This window comes from Myodes glareolus, chromosome 3 (assembly GCF_982192425.1).
Source record: "Myodes glareolus chromosome 3, mMyoGla1.1, whole genome shotgun sequence".
NCBI lineage: Eukaryota > Metazoa > Chordata > Mammalia > Rodentia > Cricetidae > Myodes > Myodes glareolus.
The window spans coordinates 16,006,368-16,026,761 of NC_142028.1; the positions used below are offsets into that span (position 1 = coordinate 16,006,368).

A 20,394-nucleotide genomic window follows, 5' to 3' on the forward strand; every position below is an offset into this window, starting at 1 on the left:
TATCTGTACACATTTATATTACTTTTATTGTCTCTTTAAAGACTTTGTTTTATTTTTTAAAACCATTTACTTCTTTTTATAACTGGCTATACTCTTTTTCCTCTATCTCCCAAGCCTACATACATTTTTTAAAACATACTGTGTCTTGTTTAGAAGTCTTTTATGTCTGTATCTGTCCTATTGTGTATCTGTAATTATTTTCTGACCAGGAGAAAATGGTCAGAAAAGCTTTTAAAATGCTAAGCAGCTTGGTCGCAGTAGCCCTAGATGCTGGCTCTGCCTCTCTTGACCTTTTGAATGTGGTAGAGGTATGTTTACTGGCAGCTCTAGGAGCCATGCTCACTGCCCCAGCTCCAGGGAAGCAGTAGGTATGTGCTGCCATTAAACAAGTTGTAGCCCACTGCTTACAAACACCATTTAAGTCAGGACCTCCCGAAAGAGTCAGAGCTCTTGTTACTAGCACGAACTGGGAAGTTGCCGGGGTTTTGTTTTGTTTTTTCTGCTAATGCTATCTCAGGAAACCTCTTAGAGGAGCCATGTCTATGCACGCTGCCAGCAAACAGAGCCTAATGCAGCTACCAAGAAGCTGTGCTGAACTCTGTTCTCTTGTGTCTAGAATTCCTTCCCAAGCTCTCTCAGTTTTTATGTGGATGTAGTTACCCCATGCTGGCACCATTTGTAGATAGAGACTCAGGTGTCAAGTTGATATAAAACTAGCCAGCACAGCACCCCAAGTTTCAATGATTTGCAAACTGAAAGACATGCAAGTCTTAACTTGCTTTTCTGTGCTTAGAGCAGAAGTCAGTGGCAGAAGAGGCAGGAGCTATATTTAACCTGCAGTGGTGTACATATGTTCATTTACATGGGTGCACACACATTTATGTGTTGTTCTGTGTTGACCTTTTGTTTTGTTTTGTTTTGTTTTGTTTTGTTTTGTTTGAGACAGGGTTTCTCTGTACCCTAGCGGTCCTGGACTAGCTCTTGTAGACCAGGCTGGCCTTGAACTCACAGAGAGGCCTGCCTCTGCCTCCCAAGTGCTAGGATTAAAAGTGTGTGCCACTGCCACCCGGCCTGTGTTGACATTTTTTTAAATCAATTGCCAACATATAAAATCATGGAATATCATATAAAAATTGGCATTTCAGGCTTCTTTTGAAACCCCAGCTGACTTGGCAGTTCTAGCCAAACCCAGGATTGACGGAGACCTGGTCCTGCCATCTCACTTGCATCTCTGCTGGCCCTTTCCGTCTAAAGTTGCAGCACAAATTCAGTGAGCTTTTGAAGCATCCTCCTCTGGGAGCACCTGCCGGGAGCTGGCATAGGCCAAGCTTTCCCCCAGGAGAAGAATCAGAGGGGCAGGAAGCCAAGAGAATTCTGGGTTCTACCAGGACCACGAGAGGAAGTGAGGAAAGCCCAGAGTACGAGGTGGTAGACACCTGGGGAGAAGGGCGAGATCAGAAGGAGCAAAGGGTGCACCCCGGATCGCATCAGGGGGCCTGCCGTGAATGGTGTAGAGGACTCAGCGGACACCCCACCCCCAGAGTCCCTTCGCCTTTGGCAGTGGATGAGACAGACAGGAAGTTCTGTAACAACTGCTCCTTTCTCTGCCAGATTGACGACGACAAAAGACGGGATACAATCCAGAGACTACGGCAATGCAAATACGACAAAAAGGTTGGCATAATACTCCCCACCCCGCGACCACTCGGGAACCCTTGCAGTCAGTACAACCCCCTCTGTCCCAAACCCCGTCAGTTTGTACAGCCAGCTTTGTCATCATCATGTCCCCGCAACTGTTCTAAACCCTTCCGGTTAGTACAATCTCCTTCCTCTGCTCCACTGCACCCCTGCTCCCCTGAACCCGGTAGGTAGTTTGAACGGCCCTCACTGCCCTGAACCCTGTCCGGTGTACTTTGGGCGCTCTGACACACAGTTGTCCAATGCAGCGGTAGAGGTACCCAGGTAAGAGACTCACATGGAAGGAAGAGCTCTGGGAACATGGAGTAACAGATGAAGCTTTCTTGGCAGCAGTCGAGAACAGGAAGGAAAAGGAAGCCTGAGAGTCAGTCACTCAAGGAAGCCCTTCTACTTTGGTTCCTTCTCAAGGCTCTCCTATCAGGGAGGGGCTCGTCCTTCCTTCCTCGCTTTTCCTTTTTTTTCTCTCTTTCCTTCCCAGTTTTCCTCATTTCCTCCTTCTGTCTCTCCTCCCTTCCTCTCTTCCATTCTGTATGAAATGTGCAAACTCCAGCCTACTAAATCCCAGTTACGAGGCACCAGAGTTTGAAGCCTTAGTCACAGGCTGTGACCGCGCCAGAAAGTTTACTGTACAATGGGGCCCACAGGCAGACTTCTGGGAAATGCTCATAGTGAGTGGCAGGTATCACCTCTGCCGTCCTGGGGCTCAGTTGGCTGGAGATTGTCTGTGGAAAGATGCATAAGCTGCAGCAATCCCCCCTTTCCGCAATTGATCTTGGCAGAAAGTGATTCTGAAAGACCTCAAACACAGCGACGGCAACTTCACCGAGAAGCAGAAGATTGAACTGAACAAGGTATGTGCTTGGACCGCCCTTCCGAACTGACTTCATCCCATTTCCCCAAACACTGCGGTCCCCCGGGTGCCACTGCTGACAGAGAACCCCAGGCAGAGGAAAGGGTGACAAGGCTTCTTGTTGGCCGCCTACCAAGGGATGCTGGAGAGTGGGACCTGGTGTTTATTCAGTATGGTCGAGTAAGATGATGTTTGGGGGAAGAAGCGGATGCTGGCATTCAGCTGTTATGTGGATCTTCTTCCCGAAGATCTCAAAGGGAGCACATTTCACTGGTGCATCAAGCTCCACCCTGGCACCCCCACCTGCCCCCTGCCGCTTTGGTTTGTAACCAGCCTCGCTGTCTGCCCTCCTAGCTGCTGCAGTCCGACTACTACAACCTGACCAAGTTCTACGGTACCGTGAAGCTGGACACCAGGATCTTTGGGGTGATTGAATACTGTGAGAGAGGATCCCTCCGGGTAAGGAACCATGGTCACTTCCTATTGCAGAAGTGGTTCACTACGTGAAAAAGAAAAACAAACAAACAAGAAAACATACTGGAGATGGTTCCCTGTGTGCCTGTAACTCCAGCACCTGGGGATCTAACATCCCCTTCTGGTCTCTATGGGCCCTGCACACATGTGGTGCACATACATGCAGGCAAAGTGCGCATGCACATAAAACAAATTAAGAATTGTCCCTAATGAAATGACATCAGAGGGCTGTCAGAGTGAGTGAGCAGAGTCGTCAGGCTGCATCCCCCCCCCCCCCCCCCGTCCTATGACATCATTACAATCAAGCCATTCGGAAAAGCGGAATAGACAGGGACAGAGTACAGGGAAATCAAGTGCCTGCTTCAGCACATTTTACATTACTTCGCTTGTTTTGGTGTCGAAGGCACAAGGGGCAGGTGCTCAGGTAGCATCAGGTGACCTGCTATACGACCTGTTTCTGCCCCCACGGAGTTTTCACCCCATGCTCCCTCAAATGGAGTGGATGACTCAGCAGGAGCCAGGTGGGCGGAGCAAGTTCAGAGCTGGAAAAGAAGGTGTCCAGAAGAGCCTAGCATTAAGCTAGGACCCTCAAGCCACAGAGCACCCTGAAGGGCGTGCACAACGCGCACAGGGGCAGGTGTCAGAAACAGGCCTCGAAAAAGGCAAGAATAGGCTGGAATCCAGCGCAAGGACTCCGGGCGGGGCTAAAGAATTTGATCCCAACTCTTCAGGTCGGCTGGGCATGAACTCTGGTTACCAGTGGGCAAGGTAATTCTGATGGTCTGAGTTCAGTCTCTGGGTCCCATGTGATCACAGAGGGAGAGACTCAAATTGTCTGAACTTCACGAGAGCGCTGTAGCAAATTCACCCCCACCCCATGTATACAAAATAAATAAATCGGTCTTCATAATAATCTAGAACCTCATAACAAAGCTTGGTGGCAGCTTTAGCCACTGAGCCTTCTTGTCAGCCCTTATTTTATAAACAAACACAGAGACTTGCTAGGGGTGCATGTAATGGCGGCACTCAGGAGGCAGGGGGTGCAGGGAATGGAGGCACTCAGGAGGCTGGGGTGCAGGGAATGGTGTCACTCAGAAGGCCGGGGTGCAGGGAATGGCGTCACTCAGGAGGCTGGGGGTGCAGGGAATGGAGGCGCTCAGGAGGCTGGGGTGCAGGGAATGGAGGCACTCAGGAGGCTGGGGGTGCAGGGAATGGAGGCACTCAGGAGGCTGGGGTGCAGGGAATGGAGGCACTCAGGAGGCTGGGGGTGCAGGGAATGGAGGCACTCAGGAGGCTGGAGTGCAGGGAATGGCGTCACCCAGGAGGCTGGGGTGCAGGGAATGGCGGCGCTCAGGAGGCTGGGGTGCAGGGAATGGCGGCGCTTAGGAGGCTGGGGTGCAGGGAATGGCGGCGCTCAGGAGGCCCTCTCAGGTGACCGCCTCCCCCCGCCCCCGCACTGCGGAGGTCCACGGAGAACTAACTGTCGTCGGCACACGCTGTGATGTTCGAAGAGTCTCATCACAAAGAGCGACAGAGCTTTTCTTTCTCTTTCCTTTCCCCATTTTCCCTGTCAGGAAATGACCTGGGGTTTAGAAACTGGGTGCCAGGAAGGAGGGACATGAAGAGCAAACATATTTCATGTTTTCTCATGTCCTCACCCCACCAGTAAAGGACGAAATCGCGATTCACACACGGAAACTGTCAGCTCAACTCCTTTAAACTTTGATGACTAATTCCTATTCTCTGTATAAACACTGTTTGAAAGCAAACCTAAGATAACGCCCTCCAGACTCGTTGGACACTTAACAAGGCTAGAGTAAAGCTGACCGTGTAACTGACTATAGCCTCACTATGGTTATGAACACTCAGGGAAATATCAATGAAGTGCTGAATATTAAGCTAGTTGTATCCAAAGCAAGACACAACCAATAGAATTTGGTTAATTCTGTGTGTAGTAAAAATATGATAATGTTTTATACCAAAGGTCATAGAACAATCATATGCTCTGTATGTGGATACGATAAGCCCTCGTATCTGACTTTATAGTGCAGGGGTGTGTGCTTTAAGGATATAAAGAATTAGAGAGGGGGCACGCCAGAATGAGACCAGGTGATACAGCCGGCAGTGATTTTCTCTTCTACCTCTTGATATCTTTCAAATTCTGCTCACACTTTGTGGAAGATACTGTTGGGTCCTGGAATTGTGCAAATAATGGGGATCAGATCTCCGAAGTCCATTAACCAGAAGCCATTCTATTTAAAAGCACTGCGGGTGATGGGGTGGAGTGTGGGGCTTCTAACCAGTCAGGGCAGCAGAGAATTATTTGACTCTGTAGCCCTGAGAGAGGGCTACAGGCTCCTTTTCATAGCCAAAGGTGATACACAGGGCACAGTACATACTGGGATTGACTGCGTTCAGGGCATCTCAGTGTCTCAAGACTTGAGCTGGCACTCTCCGGGCACCTCTGAGATCTGAGGGGCACACGGGATTGGTGACTTCTGACTACAATGTTAGTTCAAAATGTTTACATAGTCGTGGGTTCATTTCAGTTGCCTTCCCCTGCCTGGGAGAGCGCAGGGCGGAGGGTTAAAGTGGCTATCCGTCCTCCTACACTCAGAAATAAGCAAATAGGCTACAAGCGTACAACTTTTCACATTCCTGGGCTCTTCAATAGATATGTTCTTTTTGTATTCGAAACAGAATCCTGCCGAGTGGTGCACGTGGACAGATGAGAGCAGGCTAGGATGGGCAAGTGCTGAGCCCAGGAGTGGAAGGAAAGAGTTCCAGAGAGTCCTGGCTGCTCACAGCTCCCTCCTTGCGCCATGGCCGCATCACAAATGACTAACAACTCTAGAACCTCCTGAGAAATTATTGGTGCCACGCCCAAGTTAAAGCAAGACTCTAATTAGGCTTTTTCCTAAAACAAGCAATTGTTCTCCTCCAGGTTATACTGAAAACAGTGGCTTCCTGGTTTAACTGAGCCTTCATAGGATCCACCATAATGTCAGATTAGTATAAGGCCTACTTCCTCCAATTCCTAGGAGAGCTCTCTAAGGACAGAGAGCTTAGCTGACTTAAAGAAAACCCAGAGCAATTAAGTCACCTGAAACAATTAGCATTGAGAATAGGGACAGAGGCCTAATGAAGGAATTCCCAGAAGCAATTCCCTGCTTGAAAACACTGCTCCAGCGGTGGTGGCACACACCTGTAATTCCGGCTCTCAGGAGGCCAATGGCTCTCAGGAGGCAGGTGAGGAGAATTACAACTTCAAGGTAACACAGGGATTTCTGCCTCCAGGCTGTGTGTGCCAGATACACAGGGTGCTTCAGGAGACCCTGCCTCAAAAGCAAAGTGTTTAAAAGCATAGAAAACAAATCCATCTAACCAGTCTTGGTGAGATGGAGCAGGCAAGGCAGATACTGTTCAGTGTGACTCCCCAAGGCCAGTTTCCAGGCAGCGTCTGCTCATCTTTCCCCCCCTACCTGATGGTGAGATTCACCCAACACCTGATTTGTTTCTTTAGAGGTTCGGAGACAGTCTCACACAGCCCAGGCTGACCTCTAACTAATTATATAGCCCAGGTTGCCCTTGAAATTCTGGTCCTCCTGTCTCCACCTCCTAAGTATAGTACATGTTTGATAGTGACAGCTAATGGCTGTGTTTCTGGTTTATGTATTTCCTGTACTATATGTTTTATCATTATCTTAGGTTATTATGCTATAGTATTGATTATTTTAGAACATACTTCCATTTATTGAAAAAAATACCTTACTTTAGAGAAGCACGTTCTGTTAGCCAGCTACATAATTCATCTCAGCTTTCTTTTCCTTTCTTCTTTCCTTCCTTCCTTCCTTCCTTCCTTTCTTCCTTCCTTCCTTCCTTCCTCTTTTCTTTTCTTTTTACTTTCTTGAGAGAGGGTTTCACTACATAGCCCAGGCTGACCTCACACTGGTAGAAATTCTCTTGTTTAAGATTCCTCATTTTGATGGTAATTGATTTATTCTTGTGTTGTTTTGTTTCTCGTGACCCTGGGAGCAAGATTGTGCAGAGAGGAAAAGAAAAAGAGAGGCAGAGAGAAAGAGACTGTGTGTGCGTGCGTGTGTGTGTGTCTGTGTCAGAGTGAGGGAGAGAAAGCCATTCTACACTAAAGCATGTCCATGATATAGAGGCTTTGTGCCCTGTAGTCTGGACTTTGAAGGCCCTAGGCTCTAGGTTTCTGTGAGAACACCGCATGACAGTCACACAGTAAAATCGTCTAACACACTTCTCAGCCTGTAGCTCTGTCAAGCAACCCATGATGGTGTGTGATGATAAAACCACGGTGGTGGTGTCCCAGTGTGTTCCTGACTCAACAGCCTCACGAAGGCAGTCTCTTTATTTGACCAATGAAAGTAACACATAGACAGAAGGCCCTCGTACATCACTGAACTCTAATCTCTCCATGCCATCTTTCCCACAGTGTTTCATCCTCTTCCTTGTGTGTGTGTTCTTCTCTTGTCCTCAGGAAGTTCTAAACGACACGATTTCCTACCCTGATGGCACATTCATGGACTGGGAGTTTAAGATCTCTGTGTTATATGACATTGCTAAGGTAAGAGGCGCATACACAGACGCATTCATGAAAGTGAGACAATGTAACAAGTTACCAGGTGTCACTCACACCGGTATCACTGTGACAACAGTGATAGAGTAGCTATGGTGTATATAGGAGTTGATGAAATGATGTGTGCACTCACGCATTTTCGTTGATTTGTCAGAAATAAAACCCATATAAGATAATTTCCAGTCTGCTAGATTTTAGGAAGAAATCCAGTCCAGTCATTTCCTTCCTAAATGTAAGACTGTCTTATCAGTCCTTTTGGATCAAGGCAGCAGAGAGCTAGACATGTACATGATCACAAATGAACAGTCCAAACGAACAGTAAGTGAAGACACGGGACCAGGAAAAGCAGGGCTGGTGAGGTGGCTCAGTCGGTAAAGCACTTGCTGCTCAAACACAAGAACTGAGTCCAATCTCAGAACCCACGTAAAAATTATCAGCCATGGTGGCGCACATCTGTAATTCTAGAACTGGGAAGGAGGAGACAGGCAGATTGGCCCGGGCTCACTGGCCAATCAGCCTGGCCTAACTGTCAGACACACAAGGCGGGGGGGCTTTCCAGATGGCTTCAGGGATGACTCACTCGTCCCACAAGCCTGATGGTGTGAGTAGAACCCCCAAAACTCACAGGGGAGAGACAACCAACTCCTGGGCGTTGTTCTCTGACCTCCTCATGCATTCTGTGGCACGCATGCACCCACACACATGCATCAAACACACAGCAACCAAAAGAAAACACGATTTAAGAAAAAATAACGAGGTAGACGGAACCTGAGTAACAACACAACCAGAGGCTGACCTCTGACCTTTCTTCCCATGCACCCACAGTGTCCCCACCCCCACACATGCATAATCCCAAAGCCCTATGTCCTGTATAGTGTGCAGCTACTCCACTAGAGCTGACATGCGCCATCCTTTTTGTTCCTGTTATGGGCTGTACCCCGCAGCGTACCAGCAAGCACCAGGGTTTTCACAGTCCCTTTAAAGCAAGGTTTACAGCACCGAATTTAAAATCGGATAGCATGGCAACATGTACAGAGAAATCAACTCAAAATGTCGTTCCTGTCCTTCAAACGGTCATTCAGCCAAAGCCTGCGATGGCTCTTTGTTTTCTCACCATCTGAAACATTGCAGGGAATGTCATATCTGCACTCCAGTAAGATTGAGGTCCATGGGCGTCTGAAGTCCACCAACTGCGTGGTGGACAGTCGGATGGTGGTGAAGATCACAGATTTTGGGTGCAATTCCATCCTACCTCCAAGAAAAGGTCTGTGCATTTTTTTTACTTTCTTTATTGAAATTTCTACCTAACTTACATAGTCATTTTCAGTATCATCGGAAGGGCCCAGAAAAAGACCACGAAGACACACGAGTTGTGTGAGGAAGGAATGCAAACCTTTCCCCCCCGCCCCGTTCTTTAGCACAAGTCACAGAGAAGTGACCTCAGAAATCTAGACTTCATTCCGACATATTTTCTAGCTCCAAAACTGAAGGTCTCATTTCCAACTCTGTGTAACAATCCTTTGGGTTTTGTCCTCCAAAATAGAAGAAAAAATATAATCCTGCCTCTATTTCCACAATCCTGTGAAGTTTAACATAGCATTGGACTAAATATTTCCATTGGTGTGTGTGTGCACATTCACTTGTGAGCTCCAGACAAGCCTGAGTCTAGGCAGGAGCCTTCGGTCCCTCTCCACTTTATTTACTGAGGTGGTCTCACATCTAAACCAGGCCTGCCCATCGGGCCTTTCTGACTGACCAGCTTGGCCTGGGGAATCGGTCTCCACAGTCTGAGAGCTGACTTGGCAGGCAGTCACCAATCCTCCCACCACTCACATGGGTTCTGAGGTCTCCAAACTCAGGTGGTCACTGTCACACAAGTGCTCTGCCCACGGGGCCGTCCTCCCACACCCTAATGAGATCTTCTAAAAGACCTGCTGGGTGCCATGTTGGTTCCTAAAGTAAAGAAACAGAGCATTTAATGAGGTGAGACATATCCCATCGTCCTCAGCTTTTCCCAACTGGATCTGCAGATTATGGATGTCTGTTACCTGAACTTTCAGCCTAATAAAAGCACCTCCCTCAACTTTGTCCTGTTGGCGTCTCACACACAGACCTGTGGACTGCCCCGGAGCACCTGCGCCAAGCCAACATCTCTCAGAAAGGAGATGTGTACAGCTTCGGGATCATTGCCCAGGAGATCATCCTCCGCAAGGAAACTTTCTACACGCTGAGCTGCCGGGACCAGAATGGTGAGTCAGACCTCCCCCACGGCCTGGCAGGGAGCCAGACCATCTGCACTCTAGTCTCACTGGCCCATCTCTGGTCCCACATCCCAGGCCTCTTTCTCAATTGCTCAAGGAATGACTCTTTCTCTGAGTTACACATTCTAGGACTGCAAAGGCTCAGGATTAGAGCGCTTGGCCAAGTGCCATTATTATGTATATATATCACATCTGGGTGCTAAAGGTTGTGCCTTCTCTTTCTAGCTGTCCACACCTGTGATCCCAACACTCGGGGTGGAGTGTCTTAGTTAGGGGTTTCTATTGCTGTGAAGAGACACCATGATCACGGCAGCTCAGCTGGGGTGGCTTTCTGACAGCTTCAGAGGTTCAGTCCACTGTCAGCATGACGGGGAGCATGGCAGCTTGCAGGCAGACGGTAGCTGAGAGTTCCACATCGTGCAGGCGACAGGAAGTTGACTGACAGCCACACTGAGGGAAACTGAGCCAGAGAGACCACAAAACCTGTCCTCACAGTGACACACTTTCTCCATCAAGGCCACACTTCCTGAGAGTGTTGCTCCCTTTGGGGGCCTTTTTTTTTTTTTTTTTCTAACCACCACTTGGAGGCAGGAGAATCAGGAGTTCCTGACTACTTTCAAGTCAGCCCGGCCTGCATGAGACCCTGTCTCCAAAAAAAGCCAAAACAAAAAACAAACAAACAAAGCAACAACAACATACACATTCTTCCTGCCCCCTCTAGCTCTCCTCCTGATCTCAGAAGGGAAGGTACCTGCCTACTAGCATACTAGCATACGCTAGCGAGACAGCACGTGCACTTCATTCTTTTTGGAAACACCGCTTAGTTTTCTGTGCCGTTCTCGCTGAGGGCAAGCACTTTGCTCCGTTCATCTGATCTTCACTTTCTGAGCATTTACTATGCACTAACCCATGACTGGAGGTCAGGTGACTGAGGGATCTGGGAGGCAGGGGACAGAGCGTGGGACAGAGAGAGCCCCGTGGAGGCAGTGGTAGAATCTGAGGTGTTTAGGTGTTCAAGTGTCAGCTGTCTATCTGAAGGGCGGCTCCTGGGTTGTGAAGTGGGAGAAGACTCCTCCCACCTGACTCTCCTCAGTCACACTCCTACTGGACTAAAGAGCCAGCATGGGGTGAGCCAATTCAGAGGTGCCCAACAGTCCTTGCTGGGGTTCCTCTTGTGATGTCATTATTCTCATCCCAATCAGAGAAGATTTTCAGGGTGGAAAACTCAGATGGAATAAAACCGTTCCGTCCGGATCTGTTCCTGGAAACTGTAGATGAGAAGGAACTGGAGGTGAGTCAGTGTTCCCAGTCTTCCGCGGTCGGTCTGCTGTAACGGTCTTCCACAGAGTCTGTGGGCGAAACCGCAAAAATGTATTCATGTAGAGAAACGCTACGGCCTCCAGGTTCCTTGGAGGTGGCCCATGCCACAAACTCTCTGTGGCTTTCCTTGGCGTGTAGCCCCCTAGTGACATCCTCTTGCCTCTCCTGTTTTGCTTTTTCTCATCTCTTCTGCCAATTAGAACATCAGTGACTCCATATGGACTCACCCAGGGAACCTAGTACAATTGGCCTCTCTCGAGATTTCTCGGTTAACTGCATTTGAGATGGTCAAATGGTCTCCTTTGTTGGTAGCTTATTCCCCCTTTGAGGTTTCAGTTACCAGCAACCACTGAGGTCCAAAATTACTAAACGGGGAATTCCAGAGTAAACCATTTACAACCTCATTATTTTTTTACCCTCCCTAAACACCACATGTTCTCATAAAACATTTAATCCCTCCCATAAACCTAGCCTTATCCAAACGGTCACCACGTTTCAATGAATTGCACCCGAGAGGCCGGCTGGTTGTGGTAGTGTAGGTGGCAGGGTTCATACCATGAAAAGGGGAGAACCTCAGATTGATCCTCACCATCATGGCAGATTCTTGTGAGATGCCCCCTGCCTTGATCACGGAGGAGAACATGGTGAGCACCCTGAGCTAAGCCACCTTCATCTTCTTTGCAGGTCTATCTACTCGTCAAAAACTGTTGGGAGGAGGATCCAGAAAAGAGGCCAGATTTCAAGAAAATCGAGAGCACACTAGCCAAGATATTTGGGTATTGCTGACATTTTTGCTTTTCTTCCTCAATTTTGGATTCCTCGGTGATAGATAACTGATATTTAGCCACACCAGGGAATGAAAATGCTTATGTCTATAAAATTCTCAGGCTGTAACCAACACCTGTCACATGAAAGTCAAATGATTCAGAGATAAAAAGGCCTCTTCTCAGGGATATACTCACTTATAACTTTAAAAGCTCAGGGACAAAATAAATAATAATCAATCATATTTTTATTTAAAAAAATAGTTTCCAGAGGCTAGAAAGATGGTTAAGTAGTTAAGAGCATGTACTGTAGCCAGGCGGTGGTGGCACACGCCTTTAATCCCAGCACTTGGGAGGCACAGGCAGGTGGATCTCTGAGAGTTTGAGGCCAGCCTGGTCTACAGAGCTAGTTCCAGGACAGGCTCCAAAGCTGCACAGAGAAACCCTGTCTCAAAAGACCAAGAAAAAGGGAAGAAGGAGGAAGGAGAGGGAGGGGGGGAAGAGAAGGAGAGGAAGAGGAAGAGGAGGAGGAAGAGGAGGAAGAAGAGGAGGAGGAAGAGGAGGAGGAAGAGGAGGAAGAGGAGGAGAAGGAGGAGGAGGAGGAGGAGAAGAAGAAGAAGAAGAAGAAGAAGAAGAAGAAGAAGAAGAAGAAGAAGAAGAAGAAGAAGAAGAAGAAGAAGAAGAAGAAGAAAAAGAGACGTACTGTCCTTGCAGAGGATCCAAGTTTGGTTCAGATAACGCACACCAGGAGGCTCACAATGCATTTAACTCCCCCTCCAAGGGTTATGATGCTTCTGGCTTTCCTGGGCAAATGTGTTCAGGACACAGTTCCTTCACCACACACACATACATAAGTTAAAAATAAATCTTAAAGAAAATAAAATTTCCAAGAGAACATAAAAGTTGGGGTGCATGGGCAAGTTGGGAGGACCTGAAAAGAGTTAAGGGAGTGGGAAAAAACAGAGTCAAAATATACTGTATGAAAAAATTGAATTAAACATCCAGACCCTTCTATAAGTCTAACCTGGGTCCCAAGATTCTGTAAAGCTTATGAGAAGTTCTTTTTTTTTAAAGTTTACTTATTTCATATGTATGGGTGTTTTGCTTGCATGGATGTCTGTGTGCTCTGTGCAAGCAGTGCTCACCGAGGCTAGAAAAGGCTTCTGACCCTGGGACTGAAGTTACAGACAGTTGTGAGCTGCCATGAGGGTGCTGGGAATCAACCCAGACTTTCAGGATGAGCACCTAGTGGCCTTAATCACCTACCCAACTCTCCAGGCCCAAATGGGTAATTCTTAAGACTAGCAGGTTCTTAATATTTTTAAGATCTACTGTTCAGTATTAATTATTTGTGTGATGTGTAGGTTTGTGCATATGTGTACAGGTGCCCAAGGAAAATAAAGGTGCCAGGTTCCTGGGGCGCTGGGAGATGAACTCGGGTCCTCTGGAAAACCAGCACAATCGTACTGAGCCATCTCTCCAGCCCCTGAGGTCGGCAAGTTTGAAAGGTCTCCAAAATCACCAGCTTTGACCCAGACACTTTCTGAATCAGATTTGCTTTTCTGAATCAGAACAGTGTTCAAGGTCAAAGTGGGGGGTTGTACCCCATTATCCAGTGATACTGGGTGCTGTGTAATTTCAGTTAGTTCAGTGCAGACGAGAGCTAGGAATTCAAGTTTCCATGGTAGGAACCATAATGGCTTGCTGAGGGACAGAGGGTAAAACACTTCCCCTCACAGGCTACCAACTTCCTTGTTCATAAAATTGGAGTGAACTGAATGGTTTCTATCATTCCTTCTATTTCTGACTTTCTGGAGGTATCATTATTTCCAAAGATTCAGATACCTGGGAAGGTGGAAATCCAAGGCCAGGGTGGGAGCTGAAGCTAATTGAGACTGTGGTCTGATTGGCAGAACAGCCCACTGTTTGTAGCAGGAAAGAACAACAGATTAAATCCCTCCCTTTGCACTCCTTCCCGGACCTCTCACTGAGGTTAGTATCAATAACATGAACCCTCATGGAGATACAGGGGCCCCCAGTCTTCAGCTTTGACTGTGGTTCTCAAACATGGCTGCCCAACTGAAATCCCCTGAGGAACTTCAAGAAAACATGACACCCGACTTCTACCCTAAAACATTTGATGCAATTGGTCTCAGGTGTAACCTGGCATTGGAAGTTTTAATAGCTCCTCAGGTGATGAAGATTCACAGTCAAGACATGAAAACTTTTAATTGAATCCATTCAAAGGGAATAAAACAATCGATCATTATTTCTTGTACCTGCTCCTGATTCCATTCTGCTCAGCTAACCTCTATCAGTGGAGCCAAGTAAGCATCCCTTGGGAGCCTGTTTACAAAAAAAAAAATATGTCTCTTGGGACTGTAGAGATGGCTGAACAGTTGTCACAGAAGGACTGCAGTGAGTTCAATCCCCAGAACAACCAAGTTGTCCTCTGGCCTCTAAACCCATATCATGGCACTTTCTCTTTCTCTCTCTCTCTCTCTCTCTCTCTCTCTCACACACACACACACACACACACACACACACGGTGGGGGACAGAGACAGACACACAGAGAGACAAAGATAGACACAGAGACAGACAGACAGACACACACACACACAGACAGACAGACAGACAGACACACACACACACACACACACACACACATTCACACAAAGCGAGCCATCTCCTCCTGAGAGCCGAAGTGGGAACTTGTCAATGACGTGGCATCTTAGAACCTCCCCCACCATGCCTTCGCACATTGTAAGCATTATCTTTAACATCCATGACATGTGAAAACCCCACGCGCCCCTTCCGTGACACACGTAAGAGCTCTTTGTCTGTTACCACCCGCAGCCTTTTTCATGACCAAAAGAATGAATCCTACATGGACACCTTGATCCGACGTCTCCAGCTGTATTCTCGAAACCTGGAACACTTGGTGGAGGAGAGGACGCAGCTGTACAAGGCGGAGCGGGACAGGGCTGACCGCCTGAACTTCATGCTGCTCCCACGGTAAGGCGACTCTCCTGCAGTCGTGGCTTCCCTGGTCCCACAGCCAGGCTCCGGGGCTCCCAGCTGAACCCTTCAGCGTTCCCGCCTCTCACTGTTGCTGGGATTGTTCTAGATTTGGTCTGGCCTTGTATTCACTTGGGACTGTGTAGGATGTCTTCCTTTTATAGACCCGTGAACAGATTATTGGGGTTGAAGGTGCTTATGCCTTGCCAAGCCCCACTTCCTAAAGCAAGGCATTTTGGGAGAATCCTGGACTGAGCAGAGAGATGTGAGTTCCGACACCTTGTTAAGCTTACAGCCTTCAGGCAAGCGCTGTCTGTCTGCCCTTGGTCTCAAAAGCGGAAACTCAAGTCAAGTCTCCTGTGCAATGTGTGAACCATGAGACCTTCAGTGTTAGGTTCTTTGCTTTCTTTCTTTGTATCACAAGGGAACTCTGAGTTGTAAGTAGAAGTTGCCAGAGGGAGAGTAGGTGGGCAACGCTCCTCAGATGCCTCGCCACCCGGGCGTCCAGGAGCCAACATTGGCCTCTTCTCTGTGAAGCTGGAGCACACTCGGGACAGAAGTCCCAAGACAACTTCATGTTTTCCAAGCACTGGCATTCGAATACGTTCCTGAGGGGTGTTAAGATAAACAGGGAATTACACCATGATGGTTTGGCCCGTGGCTTTGTACAAGCAAGAAATGACGGTCTTTTCCCATTATGGTGTGGTGAGCGGTCACTTCAGTGTGTGAAGGAGTTCCAGTAAAATCATGGAAACCGAGGCCGGTGTCACAGAAAGGAAACCGTCACTTTCCCGTGACATCCATGCTGGACTCTACAGTAATGGTGGCTTGTCCGGGTTACTCCTCTCTCAACCCCTCCCAGATCCACCCCCTCCCAATCTAATGACTTTTTTCCAAATAGAAAAATAGTTTCTTCTCCATTAGCCTGGGCAGAGAGGTGGAGGGGGGGTGCACACATGTCCCACTTAATCCCTGAATCTAGGAGAAGCCCAATGGAACCATGAGCCTTTCCGCTCTTACACACAGGCTGGGAGAGCATTCTGAAAATACACTAGAGCCCCCTCCTCCACCGCCACCTCTTTGTCAAAGAGGGTAGGTGTCGCAGCGTACCATAACCTCATTGTATTCTTCAGAATCCCTCGCCTGGAAAGTAATGCTTAGTTGACAAAAATAATACTTTCGCTACCAGGTGATAGGCATGGATTTTCTGGAAGATCCACAGGCATTCTGCAATTGTTACTCTCACCTCCAAATCTCCTCCATCTCCCTGAACATCCAGGGTCTGGGTCGCAGACGGCTCACAGTGCACAGATTGGTGTTGCTCGGTCCTAGTGACAGCTCTGTCCAAAGGGATCACCGGAAATTCCCACTTCCTTTTCAGCCCTTCATTTTCTTCTATATATAAAAATGGAGGAGTTAGGGACACTTCAGTGGTTAGGAGCATTTGCTGCTCTTGAAAAAGACCTGAGTTCCCAGCATTCACTTGGCGGCCCACAACCATCCCTAACTCCTGTCCTAAGGGATCTTATGCCCTCCTCTGGCCTCTGCAGGTACCAGGCACGCATGTAGTATATACATACATGCAAGCAAACACTTGTACAAAATAAAGTAAAATGAGGGATTGGTTCTCATGATCTGCTGTAACATTCCCAACTTTTTGGTTCTGATACTAAGGTTCTGTATTTCTACTCAGACTCCCCTCAGAATGACCCCAATGGCAGCAGAGACTCCAGTCACCTCCCATGCCTCCTCCTCCAAGGGAAAGGCAACTTGGCCCCTAATGGAAGTCCCAATCCATTTGGATGCTTCTGTTGTATTGCTTGCTCTGAGAAACCTCCCCTTCCATCTCTTCAGTGAGACTTCTCTTTTTGTTTTTGTTTTTTAAATTTATGTGCATTGGTGTTTCGCCTGCATGAGGGTGTCAGAGACCCGGAACCGGAGTTACAGACAGCTATGAGCTGCCATGTGGGTGCTAGGAATTGAACCCTGGTCCTCTGGAAGAGCAGCCAGTGTTCTTAACTGCTGTGGCATCATTCCAGCCCCCAGTGAGGCTTTCTGTTGTGGTTTCCTTTGGCATCCTTTGCTGAAGTTGCAGCTCAGACACAGTGTGGTTGACTTTACTTTTCAAAGGACTTAAATCTAGTTCAAAATAGCCAACAAATTCCAATTTAAATATATCAAAATGAACGATGACAGCATTATTCATTTGGCATGATATTAAATAATACCATGACGCGTGTGACAGGAGCACAAGTGTTGGCTTTGAGGACAGGGGTAGTGCACGTAGCCTTGGGGTCAATTTCTTCCGTCAGTGATGCACTCCTTATGTAGGCTTCTGAAAATGGCGCTGTGCTTGTTTGAAGTTGGTTGTCAATGGAGACACGTATAGGTATTAGAGTTAGACAGGTGTTAGGGCTGTGCATTTATGTGTATCATTGATAATCTAAGTTAATGTTGAAAATGCTTTTATTCATCCAAGTTTAAATACATACATATACATGCATGTGGGCAATGTATTCATCTACACAGTGTATGCAATCTCTTCCTTTTGCTTCCTGGGCAGTCACTGGAATTCATTAAAAAGCTCAAATTTCTGAATCCTGGTGACGGTTGCTACCATCCAAATTGTTTATGTTAAGGCAAGAAAACCCTACAGAGGTTAACCATGGTTTTCGGTCCTCCTTCATCCAGGCCAGTGGTGAAGTCCTTGAAGGAGAAAGGCATCGTGGAGCCAGAGCTGTATGAAGAAGTCACGATCTATTTCAGTGACATCGTTGGTTTCACAACTATCTGCAAGTACAGCACCCCCATGGAGGTGGTGGACATGCTCAATGACATCTACAAGAGTTTCGACCAGATTGTGGATCACCATGATGTCTATAAGGTAACAGACTGGCCCTCAGGCTGCGACAGCTGGGCAGCCCAAGGCCACAGGGCCTACACCCTTGCTCCTGCTTCCTGTCGCCCCTTGTCCAGCAGACACCAAGCGGTTGATAAGAACACTCCCTGTTCTTCCAGAGGTCCTGAGTTCAGTTCGCAGCTCTCAATTCAGGGGGCTCAGAACTGCCCGTAACTCCAGCTCCAAGGGACCTGTCACCCTCGTCTGTCTTCCCCAGGCACCTGCGTTTATATGCGTGCAGAAGCCACACATAGGCACATACAAACACACACCCAAAATAAATAGACAAACCTCTAACACTTGATGAAGTGATGGCTGAATCCGAGCTGAAACGGAAGAGGTGTGGAAGGATGGAGAGATGTCAAATGTCCAAACGAGCCCCACCTTCTAAGGAGCGGCACAGAGGACCAAATTACAACAAAAATAAATTCGGGCGACAAATGTAGAGGGGGTGACAGAGTTTCAAATCACCTCCAAAACAATGGGTAGCATTGAAGCTGACTGCGAACAAAGTGGAGTCAGGATAAGCACAGCACAAGACTGCAAAAATGCCCGATTCCCAAAGGAACCTACAATTACTGTTGGGGGAAAAAACCTATGTAGAAAATGATAACCACTGAAGATGATTTTCCGGTCATTTAGTATATTACTAAAATTTTATAGGGTCAGTTGGATTATTTAATTGGTCCAGAGAAGGAGGCACTCACATACCCATACACTTAACAACTGAAATTAAAAGTAAATAATTTAATAAACTGACTGACTTTCATGTAGGTGCCCACAGGGGGCAGAGTAGAGCATCTGCTCCCCTGGAGCTGAGGTTACAAGCAGGTGTGAGCCACTGTGTGGGGCTGGGAGCTGCGCCTTGGTCTTTTGCGAGTGCAGCAGGCGGTCTCAGTCTCAGCCACTGAGCCAGGTCTCCAGACACACAACCAGATTATTTGAACATTGGCAGAACTGTCGCTCCATCTGCACAGTCTGTATAATTATGAGACAATGTGACATGGTTAAAGTCCTCCGGAGCTGTTTCGTCGTCAGGTTAACTGACTACTAGAAGAAAAGTTACCTGGAGAAACTGGCATAGAACTGGCCCTGAGCGAGGTGCACAGAACTGTGCCCCTACAGAGCTCCCAGCCCCGATTTGTGTATGCATTCAGTGCAGACTTCCGTTCAATCCTGGTGTCTTCCCACGGGGCAGAGCCACTGATGAGAGCATGTTCCCACAGGTAGAAACCATCGGCGATGCCTATGTGGTGGCCAGCGGTTTGCCTATGAGAAACGGCAACCGACATGCGGTAGACATTTCCAAGATGGCCCTGGACATCCTCAGCTTCATAGGGACCTTTGAGTTGGAGCACCTCCCTGGCCTCCCAGTATGGATTCGCATTGGAGTTCATTCTGGTAAGGCGCTGGGCGTCCTAGCAAGTGGGAGTTACTTACAACAGAGCACACAGGAGCATCTTGATATGATTTGCTTTTCGTCAAAGACTCCTTAAATTCTGCATGCCAAATGTGGGGTTCATTACACGTCCTGGCACAATTAGACCCAGTTCCTAGAGAACACTTGAAGCAACACCACGGATAGGACTGTCGTCACAGACATTCTGAATTTCCAGTGAAGTCGTTACCTCTACTGTCTCACTTATCGTCTCCCCCCCCCCCCCCCAGTTCTGACTTCCTGTTCATCTCCCATTAGAACAGTGCAATCCCTGGGGCTGGAGCGAAGCCTTAATGGTGAAGAAAGCACGCTACACATGGCGAGCGCCTGAGTTTAGTTCCCAGCAGCCATGCTGGGCGGCTCACAACCTGGAGATCTGAGGCCCTCTTCCTGTCCCCTCCAGCGCTTGCGTTCACATGCACCTCCCCACACGAAATGGACGCATGCACGGAATGAAAAGTAAAATCCGTTTTAGAAAAGGAAAAATATTTTCTTAAAAATATGCGGTTCAGAGGAAAACAGCTGGGTGGATTCCTCCAACATTTATACCTACTCCACAGAAAGCACATGGTGATAGCCCTGGACCCCAGATCAAACTAATGAGTTTACTTAAGAAAGAACAATTCACAGACTGTGTCCTTCAGATCCAAAGTGTTTCAGCAGGCAACATGGACAGGGAGCATCTACAGACAGAAAACAGAAGTGAGATTGGTGGGGCGGCGCCTGCTCTGATCCTCGCCCTGCAAGGCCGAGTCAGGAAGGTCTCAAACTGGAGGCCGTCTGGAAAACTGAGGTGGGGGAGAGAGCAGAGGTGAGAGACTCAAGGTAGGGAGCGGCCTAGGCCTCCAATGTAGTTTACAGCCTTGAATATAGAGACTTGAGAAGATAAGTAGTCAGTCTTATAGAAACACATAGCTGAGGGTAAGTCATATCCACCCTAGGTGTCCAACAGCAGAGGAATGGAAAAAGAGCATGTGGCACATAGGCCCAGTGGAGAGGCACATCCTGCAAATATTTACATTATGATTCATACAGTAGCAAAATCACAGTTATGAAAAAGTAACAAAA

General features: G+C 47.8%; 1 protein-coding gene across 1 annotated transcript in view; it reads left to right on the forward strand.

The window, feature by feature from the left end:
* Gucy2c (guanylate cyclase 2C) overlaps positions 1-20,394 on the forward strand; it is a 74,312-nt gene that overhangs the window by 44,840 nt on the left and 9,078 nt on the right. The window contains exons 13-23 of the mRNA XM_087904041.1: positions 1,612-1,674; positions 2,478-2,549; positions 2,903-3,007; positions 7,527-7,613; positions 8,757-8,889; positions 9,737-9,874; positions 11,089-11,177; positions 11,891-11,982; positions 14,828-14,986; positions 17,681-17,873; positions 19,115-19,289. Coding sequence (XP_087760167.1) covers positions 1,612-1,674; positions 2,478-2,549; positions 2,903-3,007; positions 7,527-7,613; positions 8,757-8,889; positions 9,737-9,874; positions 11,089-11,177; positions 11,891-11,982; positions 14,828-14,986; positions 17,681-17,873; positions 19,115-19,289 — 1,306 coding nt within the window. The remainder of the gene's footprint in view (positions 1-1,611; positions 1,675-2,477; positions 2,550-2,902; positions 3,008-7,526; positions 7,614-8,756; positions 8,890-9,736; positions 9,875-11,088; positions 11,178-11,890; positions 11,983-14,827; positions 14,987-17,680; positions 17,874-19,114; positions 19,290-20,394) is intronic.